This window comes from Rhinolophus sinicus, chromosome 3 (genome assembly GCF_057876585.1).
Source record: "Rhinolophus sinicus isolate RSI-liver-muscle chromosome 3, RSI-T2T, whole genome shotgun sequence".
In the NCBI taxonomy this organism is placed as follows: Eukaryota; Metazoa; Chordata; class Mammalia; order Chiroptera; family Rhinolophidae; genus Rhinolophus; species Rhinolophus sinicus.
The window spans coordinates 98,852,185-98,873,435 of record NC_142503.1 but is presented as its reverse complement, the minus strand read 5'-3'; the positions used below and the strand labels follow the sequence as shown (position 1 = coordinate 98,873,435).

The 21,251-nt window shown below is 38.2% G+C and overlaps 1 protein-coding gene and 2 pseudogenes across 4 annotated transcripts in view; 1 reads left to right on the top strand and 2 right to left on the bottom strand.

Annotated features, from left to right (window-relative positions):
- Positions 1–21,251, top strand: part of LOC109437491 (S-adenosyl-L-methionine-dependent tRNA 4-demethylwyosine synthase TYW1-like) — a 246,138-nt gene that overhangs the window by 211,685 nt on the left and 13,202 nt on the right. For all 4 annotated transcript variants that reach the window (XM_074328473.2, XM_074328475.2, XM_074328474.2 and 1 more), the window contains one exon: positions 394–561. In XM_074328473.2, the coding sequence (XP_074184574.1) occupies positions 394–561 (168 nt within the window). The remainder of the gene's footprint in view (positions 1–393; positions 562–21,251) is intronic.
- On the bottom strand, positions 9,675–10,415 carry LOC148758533 (hydroxyacyl-thioester dehydratase type 2, mitochondrial-like; annotated as a pseudogene).
- Positions 10,532–11,021, bottom strand: LOC109437499 (ribonuclease P protein subunit p14 pseudogene; annotated as a pseudogene).

Below are 21,251 nucleotides of genomic sequence, written 5' to 3'. Positions count from 1 at the left end.
GTCAGCTATACCTGCATTCTTATACCAGGGGATTATAATCCCTTAAAAATTAATTTGTTATACTGCTCAAATGAATCTGAATGGAAAGATGTTATTTGTTCACATATATCACTGTGACAGGACAGCATAGATTGTGACATAACACAAAACACAGGTGCCCAGGCACCAGTATTGGTGTAAGTGAGAAGAACGCTGGCCTGGGGACTCCATTGCTCTTTTTTACTAACTACTCGTATTAGCAAGTTTTATCGTCTTTATTTCACTTTCTCCACTGTAAAATGCAGGTTGGATTGGATCGGAATACCTGTGGGAGCCTTTCTGGCTTTGAAACGCTTACTCTACGACATTAAGTAAGGTCTGTAACTGTCTTTAACTGTTGTATTGTCTGCGCAGGGTGTTACCTATTGTGGAGAGAGCTCGGCCAGCAGCCTCACCATGGCCAACGTGCCCTGGTACGAGGAGGTGGTACGCTTCGTCCAGGAGCTGGTGGGGCTGATCCCCGACTATGAAATTGCTTGTGAACACGAACATTCTAATTGCCTCCTGATAGCTCACAAAAAGGTAAGAGTAACTCGAATAAGTCTTCTGCCACGCTTATCCTTTCTTCTCTTTTCTCTCTCTTGTCCCCTCGCCTTATTATAGTGAATATCTGCTTGTTTGCTACCTTTCCTGAAACAAACATTAAGAAAACCCTAAATTCTGTCTGTTGGGCTCATAAATTCTCTTTGATTTTAGTCTTCACCTAGGCACTTGAAGTGCTTTTGGGTTTGTGATTGGTGCATGCTAAAAACACAGAGGCAAAACACCTTTGTAATAACGTCTAGTCCTCTCCTGGATGACATTGGAAAGCTAAAATAGTAACCAGCCCCCATGTGAGTGTTTCTGACTGTCAGAAGAAATGTTGAGGTATTTATCAAATTTTAGATCACTTTGAATCTTGGCCTCTGAAGAAATTTTTCTGAGATTTTGGTTCATGACTTTATTTTCATTTTTTCCCCTGTAGGGCTTTTATTAGGCAGAGCAAGTACATGAACCCAGTGAATTTCTTAAGTAAATAATGCCTAGCAAAGGAAAAATTCAATTCTTGGTAGAGATGGACCATTAAAATAAGAAGGAAAACTCTAATTAGGAAGCCAGAGTTAGAGTAGCTATTATAATGTCCTTATGGAAATACTTATACAGAAACAGTGTAGCATCTGGGCTTTCATTTCAACTAATACAAAATGAAGTACATGACGTGTGGATGGGCTGGAGTTGTTGAGGCTAGAGAGGTTCATACTACTCTGCTTAGTTTTCTGTTCAACTTAAAAACATGGAAAAGGGTGAATCTTGACAACATTATTCTAGGTGAAAAAAGCCAGACCAAAGGCCACACATTGTATGATTCCATTTATATGAAACTTTCAGAATAAGTAAACTCATAGAGACAGGAAGTAGGTCAGTGGTTGCCAGGGGCTGGGGGAAGGACAGATTGGGCAGTGACTGCTAATAGCTATGGGATTTCTTTTTTGAGGTGATGAAAATATTCTGGTGTTGTTTGCACAACTTTGTGACTATACTAAAAACCACTGAATTGTACACTTCAAAAGGCTCAATTTCATGGTATGTGAATTATATCACAATAAAGGTAGATTAATACTAAAAAGGTAGTCAAGATCAAGGGTAGGCTACCTCTTCTTATGTAAATGCTTTTTATACAGTAAAGTCAGGCTTAATTTGAACATGAAAGGTTCACTTTTTCCTCCCTCAAAACCAAAGTGGCTTCCTAAACAGCTTCTGAAGTTAATGACATTTAATAATATGAGAATCGTTCAATTAAAATTTCACATGTTCTAATCTCAAAACAATATGAGTTTAAAGGTCCTCATACTTGGGTTGTAGTTAGATTGTAGTGATCACCCGTATAATAATTCTAGACACCATACACAGTTGTTACAGTATTATTGACTATATTTCCTAGGCTGCACTTTATATCCCTGTGACTATTTTGTAACTACTAATTTGTACTTCTTAATCCCATCCCCCTTTTCACCCATCCCCCACCCTACTCCCATCTGGCAACCATCAAAATGTTCTCTGTATCTGGGACTTTATTTCTGTTTTGTTTGTTCATTTATTTTGTTCTTTAGATTCCACATATAAGTGAAATTGTATGGCATTTGTCTTTCTCAGTCTACTTCCTTCACATAGCATAGTACTCTCTAGGTCCATCCATATTGTCACAAATGGCAAGATTGCATTGATTTTTATGAGTGAATAATATTCTGTTGTATATTTGTACCACATTTCCTTTATCCATCCATCTATCAATGGACACCTAGGGTGCTTCCGTATCTTGGCTATTGTAAATAGTGCTGCAATGAACATAGGGGTGAATATATCTTTTCAAAGTAGTGTTATGTGTTTCTTCAGGTAAATACCCAAAGTGGAATTGCTGGGTCATATGCTAAATCTATTTTTAATTTTTTGAGGAACCTCCATGCTGTTTTCCATTGTGGCTGCACCGATTTACAATCCCACCAACAGTGCACAAGGGTTCACTTTTCTCTACATCCTCGCCAACACTTGTTGTTGATGTATTGATGATGGCCATCCTGACAGGTGTGAGGTGGTATCTTACTGTTGTTTCAATTTACAATTCCCTGATGATTAGTGATGTTGAGCATCTTTTCATATGTCTGTTGGCCATCTGCATATCCTGTTTGGCGAAATGTCTACTCAGGTCCTCTGCCCATTTTTTAATCAGATTGATTTTGTTGGTGTTAAGTTGGGTGAGTTCCTTATTGTAATGACGAGCGGAGGAAAAGAAAGAGGAGGAACACACACACTAGATTGGGGCTAATTAATTTATTTAGCAATATCTAATCAATTTATGTAGCAATATGCAATAGCAAAAGACAAGGTCAATTAATAGAATGTGCCAATGACAGAAAGTAAAGGTGATTAAGACTAAATTATATACATTGATAACAATGTCATGTCAAAGGACTACACATACATACAAGTTTAAGAGATCCCAACATATGTTTACTATTGATCAAAAATCACTTGGCTAAATACACAACTAACATCAGTAAGGAGTATCCAAAAACAGTAATAAGCTCTATAGGATAGTAACTATTACAGTAGATGTCAAAAAGCTCACCAAACTGGGGGAGAACAACACTGGAAAAGTCATAAATCAAAACCTGCCAGGTCTGTAGCTGAGAGAAACTCAGGCGTCTCCCACACCGCTGCGTGCTAGTTCCCAAGAATGTTGTTGTTGTCATTGTTGTTGTTAGAAGTCCAGGCGTCTTCTGATGCTATAAGCTGCAAGCTGCATATAAATTTTCAAGGTGTTAGCAATCTGAAGATTGTTGCTGTTGTTGGCGTTGTTGTTGTTGTTGTTAGATGTTAGGATGTCTGATACTGCAAGCTGCAAGCTGCATACAGGTTCCCAAAGATGCTAGAATGATGACAATTTACCAACAAAAGAAGTCTCTCTACTGTTCATTGAGGCAAGATCTGATCTCTTACTCTGAAACAATCCAATCCTGAAAAGCAGTCCTGAAACAGCAAATCTTCTGAATAGTAATTTCTTGAAACAGCAATCAATCAATCATTCCACCTGAGGTCTGTTTTATATATCTCTTTAGATGCACCCCAGAGCCAAGTTTCTTGTTCCTGCCTCCCTCTCCGGGAATGGCCAGTTCCGGTAGGGTCTGGCAGTTACTGATATGAACGCTGCCCATCCGGCCAAAGGGCCAATTCATCTGGACAAGCAATATCTACTGTTCTTGCTTGGGACCTTCAGCCCAAGTTCTTCCAAAACCTGGCAACGTGCCTGTCACGTCGTCCTGATATAACTTAGCTACTTCTTTACTTCCTCTGCTGATATGGTGAAACAGACGGAAGAACAAAGAGGGAACTCTCTCAACCCCTGATCAAGAATGTCTTTAACCCTAAGCTAACCATCACCTCACAACACGGACAGAACAACAAACATCATCTCATAGCTCCCCTGCTTGAGAAAATGAGACCACACAGAAAACATCATCTCATGTCTCCCCTGCTTGGGAGGATGAGACCAAAGGGGGAATTTACTCAACCCCTGATCACAGTACAGAAATCTCCTCACATACAGGAACAGATAAAAGCTAACAGACAAAAGCTCACATCAACCAATGAAGGCACATTGTCTTCGACATCTTTCCTACACTTATGTATTTTGGATATTAACCCCCTACAGATGTATCATTGGCGAGTATCTTCTCCCATTCAATATAATGTCTTTTCATTTTGTTGATGGTTTCCTTTGCTGTGCAAAACCTTTTTAGTTTGATATGGTCCCATTGGTTTATTTTTTCTTTTGTTTCCCTTGCCTGAGGAGCTATATTAGGAAAAATATTGCTAAGAGCAATATGAGAGAGTTTGCTGCCTATGTTTTCTTCTAGGAGTTTTATGCTTTCGAGTTTTACATTTAAGTCTTTCATCCATTTTAAGTTTATTTTTGTGTATGGTGTAAGAAAGTGATCCAGTTTTATTCTTTTGCATGTGTCTATCCAGTTTTCCCAGCATCATGTCTTGAAGAGACTGTCTTTATCCCAGTGTATCTTCTTGCCTCTTTTGTCATAGATTAGTTGACCAGATAGGCGTTGATTTATTTCTGGGTTCTCTATTCTGCTCCATTGTTCTGTGTGCATATTTTTATGCCAGTGCCATGCTGTTTTGATTACTACAGCCTTGTAGTTAGTTTGATATCAGGTTGTGTGATACCTCCATCTTTGTTCTTTCTCGAAATTGCTTTGGCTATTTGGGGTCTTTTGTGGTTTTATAAAAATTTTACGATAATGTGTCCTAGTTCTGTAAAGAATGCCACTGGTGTTTTGATAGGGATTGCATTGAATCTATAGATTGCTTTGGGTACTACGGACAATTTAACAACATTCTTCCTATCCATGAGCAACAGTATTTATCCTTCCGGTTTTTTTGTGTCTCCTTCACTTTCTTTCTTCAATGTCTTATGGTTTGCTAAGTACAGGTCTTTTACCTCCTTGGTTAAATTTATTCCTAGGCATTTGTTTTAAGCAATTGTAAATGGGATTGTTTTCTTAATTTCTCTTTCTGATAGTACATTATCAATGCAAAAAAATGAAGCTGATTTCTGAATATTAATTTTATATCATGGTACTTTACTGAACTCATTTATCAGTTCTAATAGTTTTTTTGGTGGATTCTGTAGGATTCTCTATATTTAGTATCATGTCATCTGCAAATAATGACAATTTTCTTTCTTTCCAATTTGGATGCCTTTTATTTCTTTTTCTTGTGTGATTGCTGTGGCTAGGACTTTTAATATGATGTTAAATGAAAATGGTGAGTGTGGACATCCTTATTTTGTCCCACGTCTTACGGAAAATGCTTTTAGCTTTTCACCAGTGAGTATGATGTTAGCTGTGGCTCTGTCATATATGGCCTTTAATATGCTGACGTATATATGTTCCCTCTGTTCCCATTTTACAGAGATTTTTATCATAAATGGATGCTGGATTTTGTCAACTTCTTTTTCTGCATCTATTGATACGACCATATGATTTTTAGTTTTCATTTTGTTGATGTGGTATATCAGGTTAATTGATTTGCAGATATTGAACCAATGTTGCATCCCAGGAATAAATCCCACTTGATCATAGTCATAATCTTTGTAATGTATTGCTGAATTCGGTTTACTGATATTTTGTTGTTGATATTTGCATCATGTTCATCAGGGATATTGACCTATCTTTTTTTTTTTTTTTTTGTAGTGTCTTTGTCTGGTTTTAGAATCAAGGTAATGCTGGCCTTGTAAAATGAGCATAGAAGCCTTTTCTCCTCTTCATTTTTTTTTTTTTTTTGGAATAATTTGAAATGATAGATGTTAATTCTTCTTTGAATGTTTGGTAAAATTTATCTGTATAGCTATCTGACCCAGGACTTTTATTTGCTGGGAGATTTTTGATCACTGATTTAATTTAGTAGTTATCAGTATGTTCAGATTTTCTTTTTCTTCTTGATTCCATCTTGAAAGATTGTATGTTTCTAGGAATTTATCCATTTCTTCCAGGTTGTCCAATGTGTTGGCATATAATTGTTCATATTATTTTCTTATAGTCCTTTATATTTCTGTGATATCAGTTGTTACTTCTCTTTCATTTCCACTTTTATGTTTTTTGGGGGGCCCACTCTCTTGATGAGTCTGGCTAAAGGTTTATTAATTTTCTTTAAGTTTTCAAAGAACTAGCTCTCAGTTTCATTGATGTTTTGTATTTTTTTACTCTATTTTGTTTATTTTCCCTCTGATATTTATTATTGACTTTCTATTCTATTTGGTCTTTGTTTTTCTTTTTCTATTTCCTTTAGGTGTAAGGTTAGATTGTTTATTTGAGATTATTCTTTTTGAGGTAGGCCTGTGTTGCTGTGAATTTCCCTCTTAGCACTGCTTTAGCTGTGCCCCCTAGATTTAGGATCATTGTATTTTTATCATTTGTCTCAATGTATCTTTTGATTTCTTCCTTGATCTCCTTGATAATCCATTCATTGTTTATTAGCATGTTATTTACTATCCACGTGTTTGTGTGTTGTTTAGTTTTCTTATTGTAATTGTTTTCAGTTTCATACCATTGTGATCGGAGAAGATGCTTGATATAATTTCAATGTTCTTAAATTTATTGAGACTTGTTAGTGATCTAACATATTGTCTGTCCTGGAAAATGTTCCATGTGCGCTTGAAAAGAACGTATATTCTGCTGCTTTAGGGTGAAATGTTCTAAAAATATCAATTAAATTCATCTGCTCTAGTGTGTCGTTTAGGGCCACTGTTTCCTTGTTGATATTCTGTCTGGAAGATCTGTCTGACGTCAATGCGGTGTTCAAGTCCCCTACTATTACTATTACTTATTACTCTCAAATATCTGTCAATATTTGTTTTACATATTTAGGTACTCCTACATTGGGTGCATAAATAAATGTTTACAAGGGTTATGTGGTCTCTTTGGATTTATCCCTTTATCATCATGAAATATCCTTCTTTGTCTCTTGTTATAGCTTTTGTTTTAAAGTCTATTTTGTCGGATATAAATATTGCTGCTACAGCTTTTTGTTGGTTTGTTTCTATTTGCATAGAATATCTCTTTCCCATCCCTTTTAGTCTATGTGTGTCTTTCGATCTGAAGTGGTTCTGTTGTAGGCAGCCATATGCATGGGTTGTGTCATATATTCTTATCCATTCAGCCACTGTAGATCTTTTGATTGGAGTATTTAATCCATTTTTATTGAAAGTAATGATTGATAGGTATGTAGTTATTGCCATTTTATTATTCATGTTTCCAATGATATTTTTTCTTTTTCTTCTTAAAGAAGTTCCTTTAACATTTCTTATAATGCTGGTTTAATGGTGATGAACTCCTTTCATTTTTTTTCATGTTTGGGAAACTCTTTATGTCTTTCTCAGTTCTAACTGATAGTCTTGCTGTGTAGAATAATCTTGGTTGTAGGTCCTTTCTTTTCATCACTTTGAATATTTCCTGCCAATCCCTTCTGCCTGCAAAGTTTCTGTTGAAAAACCAGCTGACACTTTATGGAGATCCCTTGTACATAGCTACCGTGTTTCCCTGAAAATAAGACTGTGTCTCATATTAAGGTTTGCCCAAAAGACGTATTAGGGCTTATGTTCAGGGGATGTCATCCTGAAAAATCATGCTAGGGCTTATTTTTCTGGTTATGTCGTATTTTGGGGGAAACGGTAACTTTTTCTGTTGCTACTTTTAAGATTATGTCTTTGTCTTTAACCTCTGGCATTTTAATTCTAATGTGTTTTGGTGTGGGCTTCTTTGGATTCATCTTGTTTGGGACTCTGTGCTTCCTGGACTTGCATACCATGTTTCCCCGAAAATAAGACCAAGACAGACAATCAGCTCTAATGCATCTTTTGGAGCGAAAATTAATATAAGACCCAGTCTTATTTTACTGTAATATAAGACCAGGTCTTATGTAACATAATATAATATAAGCCCGGGTCTTATATTAATTTTTGCTTCAAAAGACGCATTAGAGCTGATTGTCCGGCTAGGTCTCTTATTTTCAGGGAAACATGGTATCTGTTTCCTTCATCAGGTTAGGGAAGTTTTCAGTCATTATTTCTTCAGTTAGGTTCTCATTCTTTTGCTTTCTCTCTCTCCTTCTGGTACCCTATGATGGGAATGTTGTTACACTGGATGTTGTCCCAGAGGTCTCTTAAACTATCCTCATTTTTTCTGGATTCTTTTTTCTTTTTGCTATTGCAATTAGGTGTTAATGCTACCTTGTCGTCCACATCGCTAATTCGATTCTCTGCTTCATCTAGTTTGCTGGTGATTCCTTCCAGTGCATTCTTCATTTCAGTTATTGTATTCTTCACTTCTGACTGGTTCTTTTTTATGGTTTCTATGTCCTATTATATGCTTGCTATCTCTTTGTTGAGGTTTTCACTAAGTTCCTTGGCTTAAAATCATTGTTTTGAATTCTGTTTCTGGTAAGTTGCTGCCTCCATTTCATTTAGTTCTTTTTCTGGACTTTTCTCCAGTTCTTTCGTTTGGGACGTATTTCTTTGTTTCCTCATTGGCTACCTCTCTGTGTTTGTTTCTGTGTGTTAGGTAGGGCTGCTATGTTTCCCAGTCTTGCCAGGTGGCCTTATGTAGTAGGTACTCTGTGGGGCCCTGGCACAGTCTCCCTGGTCCCCTGAACTGGGTGCTCCAGGAGTTTCCCTGTGTGGGTTGTGTGAGCCCTCCTGTTATAGTTGAGCCTTGATTGCTGTTGGCATATCTGTGGGTGGTATTGACCCTGAGGCTGACTGGCTGTGGTGTTTGGCCATATCCACAGCTTATGTGGGGCTTACGCCACTGAGTGGGATTAGCCTCGGCAGGCTCTGGTGCCTGTTGAGACTGCCCTTTGTGTGTGCCACTTGTGGGGCTAATTGGATGGTGCTCTGCTGTGGTATAAAGCCAACCTGCAAGTATGTTGGCTCTGCGGCCTCTTGGGAGGGGCTCCAGTGCAGGCCCAGGTCAGCCACTGCCTGTGACCAGCTGGGGGCTACCTGGTAGGAGCTACAGAGCAATCCTCAGTTGGTTGCTGCCCGTTCTATTCCTGGAGGCACAAGGGAGACGCCACGTTACAAACCGAGGACTGCCACCAGTACGGGACTGGGGTAGCACCACAAAAAGCCAGGATACCCTGAGGCCTGCTGCCACCTGCCAGCTCCCATAAGGGTCACTGTTGATAAAGCCTTCTGTAGTATTGCAAGTTGGGGCAGGGTCTCAGTGAGTCAGCAGGGTGGAGCAGCAGAGCTCACAGGCCTTTCAGGTTTAGATTTGGCCTGTAGAGGCAGGCTCAACATGGGAAAGATGGTGCCCGCCTGCTAGTTGCAGGGGAGGAGGGCCCCACATGGCACAAATGGGGACTGTCCCTCCAGTCCTCGCCTGGAAGTTACAGAGCTCAGTCTCTTACTGTATATCTCCAATGCCCCCAGAGTCACTGTCCCTCTGCCAGAGCCCAGAGTGAGTGCCTACATCGCCTCTTTAAGAGGACATCTGGGTTTCCCACAGCCTTCCGTCCCATCCAGATGGCTGGAATCCCCACTGTTTTTCACAGCCAGAAATTGTGGGTGCTCCTCTTCCCAGCACCAGTACAGTGTGGGGACCTGGGTTCCCTCCCTCCTCCGTGTGACCGAGATATCTCTCCTGGTTCTCAACTAGCACATGTGGATGTGGGACCAGCCCGTTTCGTGTCTGTGCCCCTCTTACCAGTCTTCACATGGCTTCTTTATATCCTTAGTTATAAAACTTCTGTTCAGCTAGACTTCAGATGGTTCTCCAGGTTGATTGTTTTGTAATTTAGTTGTAGTTTTGATGTGTTCACTGGGTGAGGGAAGCACAGCATTTATCTGCTCCGCTATCTTGTATTTCCCCCAACAGTCTTTTTACTTTCTATTACAAAACATGACAGTGCAATTATATCAATGAACCGCTTCAGCTTTTGTACTTCTGCTGAAGCTAAAACTTCTCCAACATATGAAGTGGCTGAAAGTTAATTTCCTGGATAAGAAATACACAGCTTGGCTCTGGCATTTTAGTACTGAGGAGAGCTGAAATAAGTCCATTGGTCAAAACTCCATGTATAGTTGTCTTTCCAAATTTGGTGTGTTTTGCAAAATCTTCATTTAAATGCAAAGGATTGACGTCCCCTGTTAATTCTGAGAAGGTAACCACATCTCTCTGTGTGAAGGCCCTGCTGACTTCAGCCCAGTCTCCCGCTCTAATGTGCATATGCTGAAAGTGCTGCCTGCTTAGCTCTGGTTGGTTCAGGCAGATTATCTTTTGAAGCCCACCCCACCGAAGATGACGGCTGGAAATTACTGGGAACATCTTCAGCTCCCTTAAATTCTATCAACAAGAGTTTTTAGCATGCTTCAGTCTTCAAACATTATGCTGCATCAAGAAGTACTTTTGAGAGTGGAGGAATGTTTCTGAAATTGAAGACTTCAATCCAATACAAGTTCCTTATGATTGCTAGCAGATAATGCGAGGAGAAATGGAGAAACATAGGTCTCTCTGAAAGCACATTTCTTGCCTGTAAAGGACCGTAACAGGATCACAGAGCTCTGCAATGTGACAAGACCACTGCTGTGTTCTCAAGAAGGCTGACAAGGTCTTTTCTTTACAGGTTAGGATGTCCAGGGGTAAGGCAGCATCAACCTCTCCAGACAGGTCCCTCAGGGCTGAAATAAGCAGCAGTTTGAATTCTGCAGCATTCTGTCCAATTCCACTATCTTGAAATTCTAGACAGTCTTTCATGTAGCGCTCAGATGGATTTTTGTAAACTATTCTTTCCTGTGTGGCAGCTGAGGCTGGCATCTTCTCCAGTGCTGATACACTGTTGGGCACTTAGGTGGTTTTCAACTTTTTTCGACTAACATCTGCTGTGTGGCACCCAGGTGGTGCCGGGCGCATGCGCTCCGCACCTGTGGTCCCACTCAGTTCTCACAGCCACTCTCTGTGTCGGTGACCGCGTCATACAGAGAGAGACTTGTGAAGGGCTCTGCGGGAGCAGAAAGGTACCTCCTGCCCTTCTCTTTATAATACCTTTCTTTCTGTTTCTTTTGGGTTTCTATGGCTCTTCTTTCTCTAGTTTCTTAAGATGAGAACTTAGGTTATTGCCTCTGCTAATGTAAGCATATAATGCTATAAATGTTTCTCTTTCGCCCATAGAATATTTAGCAGTTTGTTTAATTTTCTAGTGTTTAGAGATTTTCTTGTTGTGTTTCTGTTATTGATTTCTAGTTTGATTCTGTTATAGTCAAAGAACACATTCTATATGATCTTGGTTTTTTGTAATTGTTGAGGTTTGTTTTATGGGCCAGAATGTGGTCTGTCTTAGGAAATGTTTTGTGTGTGCTTACTAAGAGTAAGTATTCTGCTATTTTACAGTGAGTGTTATGTGTCTATTTCATCCTGTTGGTTGATGGTAATGTTGAGTTCTTCTGTATCGTTGCTGGTTATCTGTGTAGTTCTATCAATTGTTGAATGAGGAGTGTTGAAGTCTCCAACTGTAATTGTGGGTTTCTCTGTGTCTCCTTTCAGTTCCATTGTGTTTTTGCTTTGCATATTTTGCAGCTGTGTTATTTGTAGCACACACCTTCAGGATTTTTCCATCCTTGTATTTTCCACCTACCTATATCATATATTTGAAGTAAGTTTCTTGGAGATAATGTATAGGTAGGTCATGCCTTTTTTTCTTTTTAAGGAGGGTGCAGCTCACAGTGGCCCATGCGGGGATCAAACCAGCAACCTTGGTGTTATTAGCACCACTGTCTAACCAAATAAGCTAACCGATCACCCCATCTTAACTCTCTTTAAGTCCTTTACCCTCCCTCATTTATAATGTCTTAAATATTTCCTGCATATACATTGAAAACCATGTCAAATAATGTTATAATTTTTGCTTCAACCTTCAAATATAATTTAGAAAACTCAAGAAAAAAAAAACAGATTTTTGTACCCATATTTTTACTCGTTCTGTTGTTCTCTCTCCCTTCCTGATGTTCTAAATTTCCTTTGGAATCTTCTCCATCTGTATGAAGAACTTCCTTTAGTGAATTTTTTAGAGCTGGCATGATGCAACCAGTTCTCTTAGGTTTTCTTTATCTGACAACTTCTTGGTTTTCTTTTCATTCCTAAAGGATACTTTTGATAGATAAGCATTCTGGATTGATGGTTCTTTCAAGACTTTCTTTTGACTTCCTGGTAGCTGATGAAAAATCCTGGTTTTTGTTTTCCTCCTATAATTACAGTGCTGTTTCTCTCTCACTGCTTTTTTCAGATCTTTAGTTTTCAGAAGTTTGCTTATGATGTGTTATGACTTGGGTATCTTTTCTGTTTGAGATATGCTCAGCTTTTTTAATCTGTAGGTTTATGTCTTTTACACATTTGGGAAATTTTCAGCCATTGTCCTTTCAAATTCTTCTTTCATCCCCACTCTTTCTCCTCCGCTCTTTCTGGGATTCTGATGACCCAATGTTAGGTCTTCTGTTATGGACCCACAGGTGCCTGAGGCTTTGTTTGTTTCTTTTTGTCTCTTTATTGTTAAGATTGGGCACTTTCTATTGTTCTAACGTCAAGTACACTGATTCTTCTACGTCAAGTACACTGATTCTTCTGTTCTCCCATTTGCTGTTGAGCCCATCCATTGAATTTTATTATTTTTGTTATTGTATTTTTAAATTCTAGAATTTCCATTTGATTCTTCTTTCTTTTATTTAACTTTCTGGTTTTCACTTGTTTCAAATGTTTGTGATTGCCCGTTGAAGCATATTTATGATGGCTGCTTTAAAACCCTTATCAAATAATCCCAACATATGTATCATCTTGATGTTGGTATCTTTCAGTTGCCTTTTTTCATTCAGGTTGAGATTTTCCTGTTTTTTGGTATGACAAGTGATTTTCATTTGTATCCTAAACATTTGGGTATTAGGCTATGAGACTAGGTCTTGCCTAAATCTTTTGTTTTAACAGGCCTCTTGACACTGCAGCTGTGGGGATAGAGTGTGGGAGGACCCCACCTCCTGACTGCCAGGTGGACGTAGACGTCCGTCTATTGACCTACAGGGGAGGGGTGCCTCACTGCTGCTAAGTGGGGGTGAAGTTCAGGCTCTTCCCTAGAGCACATATTGGATTCTCAGTGTTTGTTTAATGAATTAACAACCTCCACACCTTCATCTGCTTTCCTTTCTCGTAGTCTTACCTTCTGTAATCAGACATTGTTCCATGTTGCTAATTTTGGTACTTACTTTCCTTCCTTATTCATTCATGCATTCATTTGTTCAACAAATATTTACCCTACTGAGTTGGCTACTTTAAAGGGCTAGTTGTTAAATCCAGTTGTTTTGTTATTCACCATTCCTCTCTGTTTTTCTGCAGCATCAAACTGATGCCCATCGATGCTTGTTGAAAGTCTCTCTTATCCTCTTGGCTAGCAAAAATAAGAACACTGCCATAAAGTGGAACATTGAAAATCCCCTAATTGTGGTACTTCTTTCTTTACCCATTTGAAAAACTCGAAATTCCCCAAGCCAGGATATCATATAGCCCCAAATGTAAGGTGAATCTTAAAAAAAAATTCTAGGGAGATTCCAAGCAATGGTTGTAAATATTTACATTTAGATGACCTTTAAGTATCCTGCATTAAATTTGTAAGATTTTCACAACATGAAATAGACTCTGGAGAAGCCATTATATAATTGTATTACCCTATCCATACTCAGAATACTCTGTGGTCATTTGCAGTGCAGTGGTCTTGTCATTGCCATATGCTACACCACATGCAAAGCATTTCATAATTATTATAGTGGAATATATTTTTGAAACAGGTGATATTTTTAAAAAACAGATATTTTTAAAATATCTCTGTAGAACAGTTTTGTCATTTAGAAGTGATGTGTAGACTCTAGATAAAGGAGTTTCTGCTACTGATAAGAGGCAGGCTCCACGGTGGATGGGGGTAGAACGGTCAGTTTCTCACTTTGAACAAAGGAAAGGCATACCAGACTCACACTAAGATAAGTAAGTCAGCATATTTCAGTTCCAAGGTTGAGCTAGAGAAACAAACGAGATGACCTGTGCTTTGGAGGGGACAGCTGGGATCGTGAGGTCAGTCAGCCTTCTTTCTGCTTCTGGGTTTCCAGCCTAGCAGCCGAAATGGAACTAGTCCTGTCAGTCTGCAAACTAGTAAGACCGTCATGAATCCAATGCTTCCATCATTTTTGTTCAGAAACAGTCCCCTCTGCACACTAGTGATTACTGCATGTGGAAGCCAAGTAGTGGGTGATGGGGATGGCTGGCAGAATCCACATAGCATTGTTTTAAAACTTAATTCCTTACTTTAAAAACAGTAGACTTTATGTTTTGGAACAGTTTGGAATTTATAGAAAAATAGAGAAGACAGTGCAGAGAGTTCCTATATATCCTGGATTTGACCTATTATTAATGTCTTACATTGGCATAGTGCATGTGTTACAATTAATGAACCAATATTGATACATTATGATTAACTAAAGTCCATAGTTTATTTAGATTTTCTTAGGTTTTACCTTGCATCCTTTTTGTGTTCGAGGATTCCATCCAGGGTAACACATTCAGTGGTCATGTCTTTACCCTTCTCCTGACTATGGCCATTTCTCAGACCCCTGTTATTTTTGATAATGTTGACTGCTCTGAGGAATTCTTGTAAGTATTTTGTAGGATGCACCACTACTGAAATTAGTCTGAGGCCATCTCACAGGACTTGAGTTACGGGTTTTCAGGAGGAAGATCACAAAGGTAAAGTGCCATTTTCGTCACCATCATATTAAGGATGCATACTGTCAACATTATTTATGACTATTGATGTTGACCTTGATCAGCTAGCTGAGGTAGGTTTGTCAGGTTTCTCTACTGTAAAATTACTCTTCCCCTCTCCCTTTCTGTACAGTACTCTCCGGAAGGAAATCATTATATGCAGCCCATATCTAAGGAGTGAGATAAATGCTCCACATCCTTGATGGTGGAATATCTACATAAATTATTTGGAATTACTCTGTACACGTTTGTCTCTTCTTCCCATATTAATTTATTCATCTTTTACACTAGTATGGACTCATGGATATTTTTTACCTTGTGTTATAATCAAATTCTGTTTGATTTCTTTTGCTCAAATTGTTCTAGCTTGGCCATTTGGAGCTCTTTTAGTTGTCTCCTGTGTTCCTTTGGCATCCCCCCATCAATGGTGGGCAGGGGTGTTTGTTTTGTTAGTTTGGGGCACTTCCTTCCTTTCTGGCAATGCTAGATGCTCCAGGCTCATCTTGTATATGTTCTGCACTGGTCCTAGAATCAGCCACTTCTTTCATGAGCCCTGGTTCCTTTTATTGGAGAATGGTGTTAGAAACCAAGATTTAGTGAAGATGTATTTGTTGCTACTGGAGTATTGTTTCTTTTAGGCCCTCTCAGATGATAGAGCAAAGAAATATATGTATATATACTAACCTTTGTATGTATGAGGTATGATCAAACACTGTGGTCAATGCTGAAATAAAAAAAATTATTACAGTAAAAGACACGTTACCATTAATCCCCCTCAAAGTACTCCCTCTCTCTTCAGGCACACTTATCCCATCATTCTTGCCACTTTCTGAAGTAGTTCTGAAAGTCCTCTTTTGTGAGTGTCTTTAGTTGCGCTCTCATGGTCGTCTTGATGTCCTTTATGACATGGAGCATTGTCGTGATAGAGGATGATTTACGGCACACTTGAAAACACACCTTCTCTCAACCATAGCTCACACTCAACTGACTGCACTGAACAAGTTGAAACTTGTTGCACACTGTTACTAAAGTTTGATGCACTGCTTCCTGTATTGAAGATCCCTGCCTTTCCATTGGATGGTACTTGGCTTGGCAGCAGCATTCACCATATTTTGTGATCATAACAGAAAGGCTCCATGACACACATCACTTCTGGTATGGCAATTTCTGTCAAATTAAAACATTACGGTGTATTGTCATCCACCTTATTCACTGGATCTGGCACCGTGCAATTTCTTTGCTCTTCTCCAAAGTCAAAATGATTCAGGACATAGAGGCAGCCATGACAGCGCAACTGAAGACACTCATGAAAGAGGACTTCCAGAACTGCTTCCGAAAATAGCAAGAATGATGGGATAAGTGTGTTTGAAGTGAGGGGTAGTATTTTGAGGGGGATTAATGGCAATGTGTCTTTCACTGTAATAAATTTTTTTTATTCCAACATTTACCATATCTTTTGATCACACCTCATACACATGTCTAAATATTTCTATATATAACCATTTGTGTTTATAGAGCTAAATGTACTGATGTCTCAAACTCTAATCCATTACCACATGACTTATTCTAGGCTCCTCTCCTTGCCTACTTGTAAATTCCTATTCCAACAGTGAAACCTAGCTCCAGTTTCAGTCATCTATATATTTAATTGTTCATTTCCAGTATACATGCATAGCAGTATCAGAATTTTTAACCATAACTGTGCTTGTGTGTAATTCCTTTTGCCTTTAGTCTTACAGGCCCCACTCATTTCCAAAATTACTTACGTGAGTACCTTTTCCCTTTCCCTCACCCCCATCTTTGAAATTATTTCACATATTTGGAATTTAGTTGGATTTAGTTGGATTTAGTTGGATTCTCTTGTCACAGTTTGCACCTGGGATCCCCTGACCTCCTAAATGATTTTTTTAAATTTGCATGCTTTAAGGTTCAGTATTTGTCCTATAAAGTTCTGTGGGTTTTGAAAAGTGTGTAATGTCAATGGAACAGAATAGAAAGGCCAGAAATAGACCCACACAATTACAGTCAACTGATCTTTGACAAAAAAGCAAAACAGTTTAATGGAGAAAAGATAGTTTTTCAACAAATGGTACCTGAACAATTGGATATCCACATGTAAAGAAATAAAAGAATCTCGATAAATATTTTACAGCTTTCAAAATGCACCTTAGACCTAAACATGAAATAAAAAACTAAAATTTATATTAATAGTTATAAAAGGAGTAGCCATGTCCAGCTTTCTGTCAGTCTTTCTGAATGCCTTCTTCTCTTTTTTCCTTACTCCCTCCTCCCCACTTGGTTTTTTTGCTTCTTCATTTTCATATCACCTGATATGGCTGCTGTAGCCTGAACTTAGCTCAAGCATTCACCACCGCTTGGTTCAACCTGAAGTGAAAAATTCTCGGGAGATTTTCCTGCATATAAGATCATATCATCTGTGAACAGAGATAATTTTACTTCTTCCTTTCTTATTTGGACACCCTTTTTTTTTTTTCTTTTTTCTTGCCTAATTGGTCTGGCTAGGACTTCCAGCAGTATGTTAAACAGAAGTGTTGAAAGTGGGCATACTTGTCTTAACAAGTATGATCTTAGAGGAAACTGATCTTAGAGGAAACTGATCTTAGAGGAAACTCTTTCAGTCTTTCACCATGAACTATGATGTTTGTGGTGGGTTTTTTCATATATATGGCTTTTATTGTTTTCAGGTATTTTCCTTCTATTCCCAGTTTGTTGAGTGTTTTTATCATGAAAGAGTGTTAAATTTTGTCAAATGCTTTTTCTGCATCAGTTGAGATGGTCATGTGTTTTTGCCCTTCCTTCTGTTAATGTGGTGTATTTCATTCATTTTCATATGTTGAACCATTTTTGCATTCCAGAAATAACCCCCACTTGGTTCTGGTGTATAATTCTTTTAATATGCTGCTAAATTTGGTTTGATATTATTTTGTTCAGGATTTTGCATCAGTGTTCATAAGTGGTATTGTGATGTAGTCTTCTTGTAGTATCTTTGTCTGGCTTTGGTATGTAGGCCTCATAGACTGAGTTAGAAAGTATTCCCTCCTCTTCAGTTTTTGGAAAAGTTTGAGGAATTTGTCCGTTCCATCTCAATGATCTCATTTGTTGGTGTACAGTCCTTCCTAATATGCTCTTTTTATTTCTCTAGACTTGGTAGTAAGTCCCTGCTTTCATTTCTGATTTTAGTCATTTCAGTCTTTTCTCTTTTTTTCTTAGTCATTCTAGCCAAAAGTTTGTCAGTTTTGTTGATCTTTTAGAAGAATCAGCTTTTGGTTTCATTGTTGTTATTCTTTTCTATTCTCTATTTTGTTTATTTCTCCACTAACCTTTATTATTTCCATCCTTAGGCTATCTTTTGGTTTAGTTTGTTCTTTTTCTAGTTCTGTAGTTGATTGTAAAGTTAAGTTGTTGATTTGAGGTCATTCTCCTCTTTTAAAGTAAGCATTTATAGTTATAGATTTTCACTTTAGTACTGCTTTTGCTGTGTCTGTAATTTTTAGTATGTTTTCGTTTTCATTAGTTTCTAAGTATTTTCCAATTTTTCTTGTGATTTCTTCTTTGATCCATTGGTTGTTGAAGAGTGTTTTCTTTAATTTCCCCTAATTTGTGCATTTTCCAGTTTTCCTTCTCTTATTGATTTCTAACTTCATTCTGTTATGGTTGGAGAAGATACTGTGTATGGTGTCTCTCTATTAAAATCTATTTAGACTTAATTTGTGGTTTAAACATGCAGTCTATCCTAAAAAATGTCCCATGTACACTTGAGAAGAATGCGTATTTTATCTCATGGGACAGTGTGTTCTATATATGTCTATTAGATCTAGTTGATTTATTGGGTTGTTTAAGTCATCTATTTCCTTACTAATCTGTCTTTTATTTTGTGAGTGGGGTATTGAAGGCTCCAACTATTATTATAAAACTGTCTGTCTATTCCTCCCTTCAATTCTGTCAGTATCTGCGTCACATATTTTAATGATCTGTGATTAAGTACATATGTGTTTATAATTATCTCTTCTTGCTCTATTGAACCTTTTATTAATACATAATGTCCTTCTTTGTTTCTTGTAATCTTTTTGCTGTGAAGTTCATTTTGTTTGGTATTAGTTAAACCACCTCTTCTTTTGTTTGGTTACTATTTGCATGGAGTATCTTTTTTCATCCTTTCACTTTCAATCTGTTAGTGACTTTGAATATAAAGTAAGGCTCTTGTGGACAGAATATGGTTGGGTTATGTTTTTTTTTTTAATCCATTCTGCAAGTCTCTGTTTTTTGATTGGAGAGTTTAATCCATTTACACCTCTGAAGCAGCACTCAACGATCAGAACAGAGATCTTCAGTGTTTGGAGGACAGGGTCCTTCATCACCACTGCTACCCCCTCCCCGCTGTCCCAAAGACTGCATGCAGGCTGCTCCAGGAACATGTTCATAGCTGCCTGCTGAGGGAATGGGGAGTGGGGCTGCTGAACTAAGCTGGATTTGACTGAAATTAACTGCAATTTACAGTTGAAACCTTCCCCTGAAAGTTGCAAGCCTTCAGTAGACTTCAGATTTCAAAATAGTTACATCAGATAGATTCTGCCCATATAATTTTTGTGTGGATGAGGAGACATATCCCGATAGTTCCTACTCCACCATCGTCACAGAATCCTGTATTCTTATATCTTAAAAATTTGTGCTTAAATTCTAAAGTTAATCGACAGTGCTGTCCTCCTTCAGCACAATACAAGGACACCCCCAGTACTCTTTACTGCAATTAATGCTTGTTTCAATGGCTCCATATAAATCCCACTTTCTTGGCTTCCCTTTGCTTCTTTCATCCCAGTTGTTCCTGCTGGGTGCAGTTTCCTTCTTGCTGAAGTGAATGGTAAACTTAGCCTCTTTTCCCCCTGAAATGTCTTGACTTCACTTTTGTTCTTGAAAAAGATTACCAGAGTAGAGAACTCTAAATTGATGTATTTCCTCCTAGGACTTTGAAGATATTTTTCAGTTATCTTCCAACATAATCTTTTCATTATCTCCTGTCATCTTTCATAATCAATGAGATGTGTCATTCCTTTGTTTTAGGGTCTAATAAACTCAACAGTCAATAACATTTATTAAGATCACTTTGGTAACACTATGCATGCATTCATTTCATTCTTACAAAAATCTTATGATTTTTTTCCTCCTATTCCAAAGGACGAAACTCAGAGAGTACAAGTCTTGTCCAAGGATAAATAGGGCACAGCTAGAATTCAATCCCATATCTTTCAAAATACAAAGCCTGCTTTGGACCTGTTTCTCAAATGCTACAGACCAGTCAGACAAGGTAGGTAAAGAGAAGTATCCACTGGAAACAAGGGCAGATTTCCCTATCCTAGCTCACCAAGAAGCAGAGATCTCCTCCAAGGTCATCAACTCTGAGAAAGTTTTTGCCAAACTGAAGACCCTGTAGGTAAGTAAGCACTGATCGCAGAGGCCTCCCTCTTGGATATATCAACTTGCAATCTGTAAAGGAAAAGAATAAAGAGCTGTCACTTCCCCGTGCCCTCTTGTCTTGGAATAAGAAGGGGATTGTGTGTCTCCATTTAGGTTTTGTGTAGTGTTCTCTTAACAAAACCTACTGAGTGTTATTCCTTCTGTGTTACATGTGGAACTCACTCTTATCAGAGGCCTGATTGCTCCAAGTAATTACTCTCAGAGAAATGTCAGAGAAAATTGACATTTTGGTGACACTGTTAAGAGGATTTGGCTCTACTCCAACAAAATTGTAGATTAAGATTGAAATTCCACAAATTGAGTTTCCAGATTAAAAATTTAATTGCACTTAGATATATCTAGAATTCAATCTCATTGTTGTAGTTTTGTCTCTCAGAATGGTTTCCCAAGCAGCTGTTCCTGTGTGAATACTGCTTATCACCATTAAACTCAGAAAAAGGTGGCAACGCTGCTCAGCGTTCCACTATCTCATAGCACTCGTTCTTGTACTCCAAAATCACTTCTCCTTCAGATGACCTTGGGATTTCTTCTACTCCTTCACAAGGTCATCTGAAGGAGAAGTGATTTTGGAGTACAAAAACGAGTGCTTCTGAGTTCTGAGAAGGCCTGGCAGCTCTTCTTCCATTATTTAACCAGTACTTTACCAGTTGTTTGGTTCATAAGTATTACCATATGAGTATGTTTGAAGGGCCCAACTTAGAAAATAATTGATACTAAGGTAACATAAAAGCCCTTCTTAAGAGTGTGAAAATGAAAATGGAATGTATGATTCTTATTTTTGTACTATTCTACTTTGTCTAGTACATGTGGACTTTGAGGTCTGGTTATACAGTAAAGAATTAATTTTACCCAAAGAAGGGGCTGACCATTGCCCTC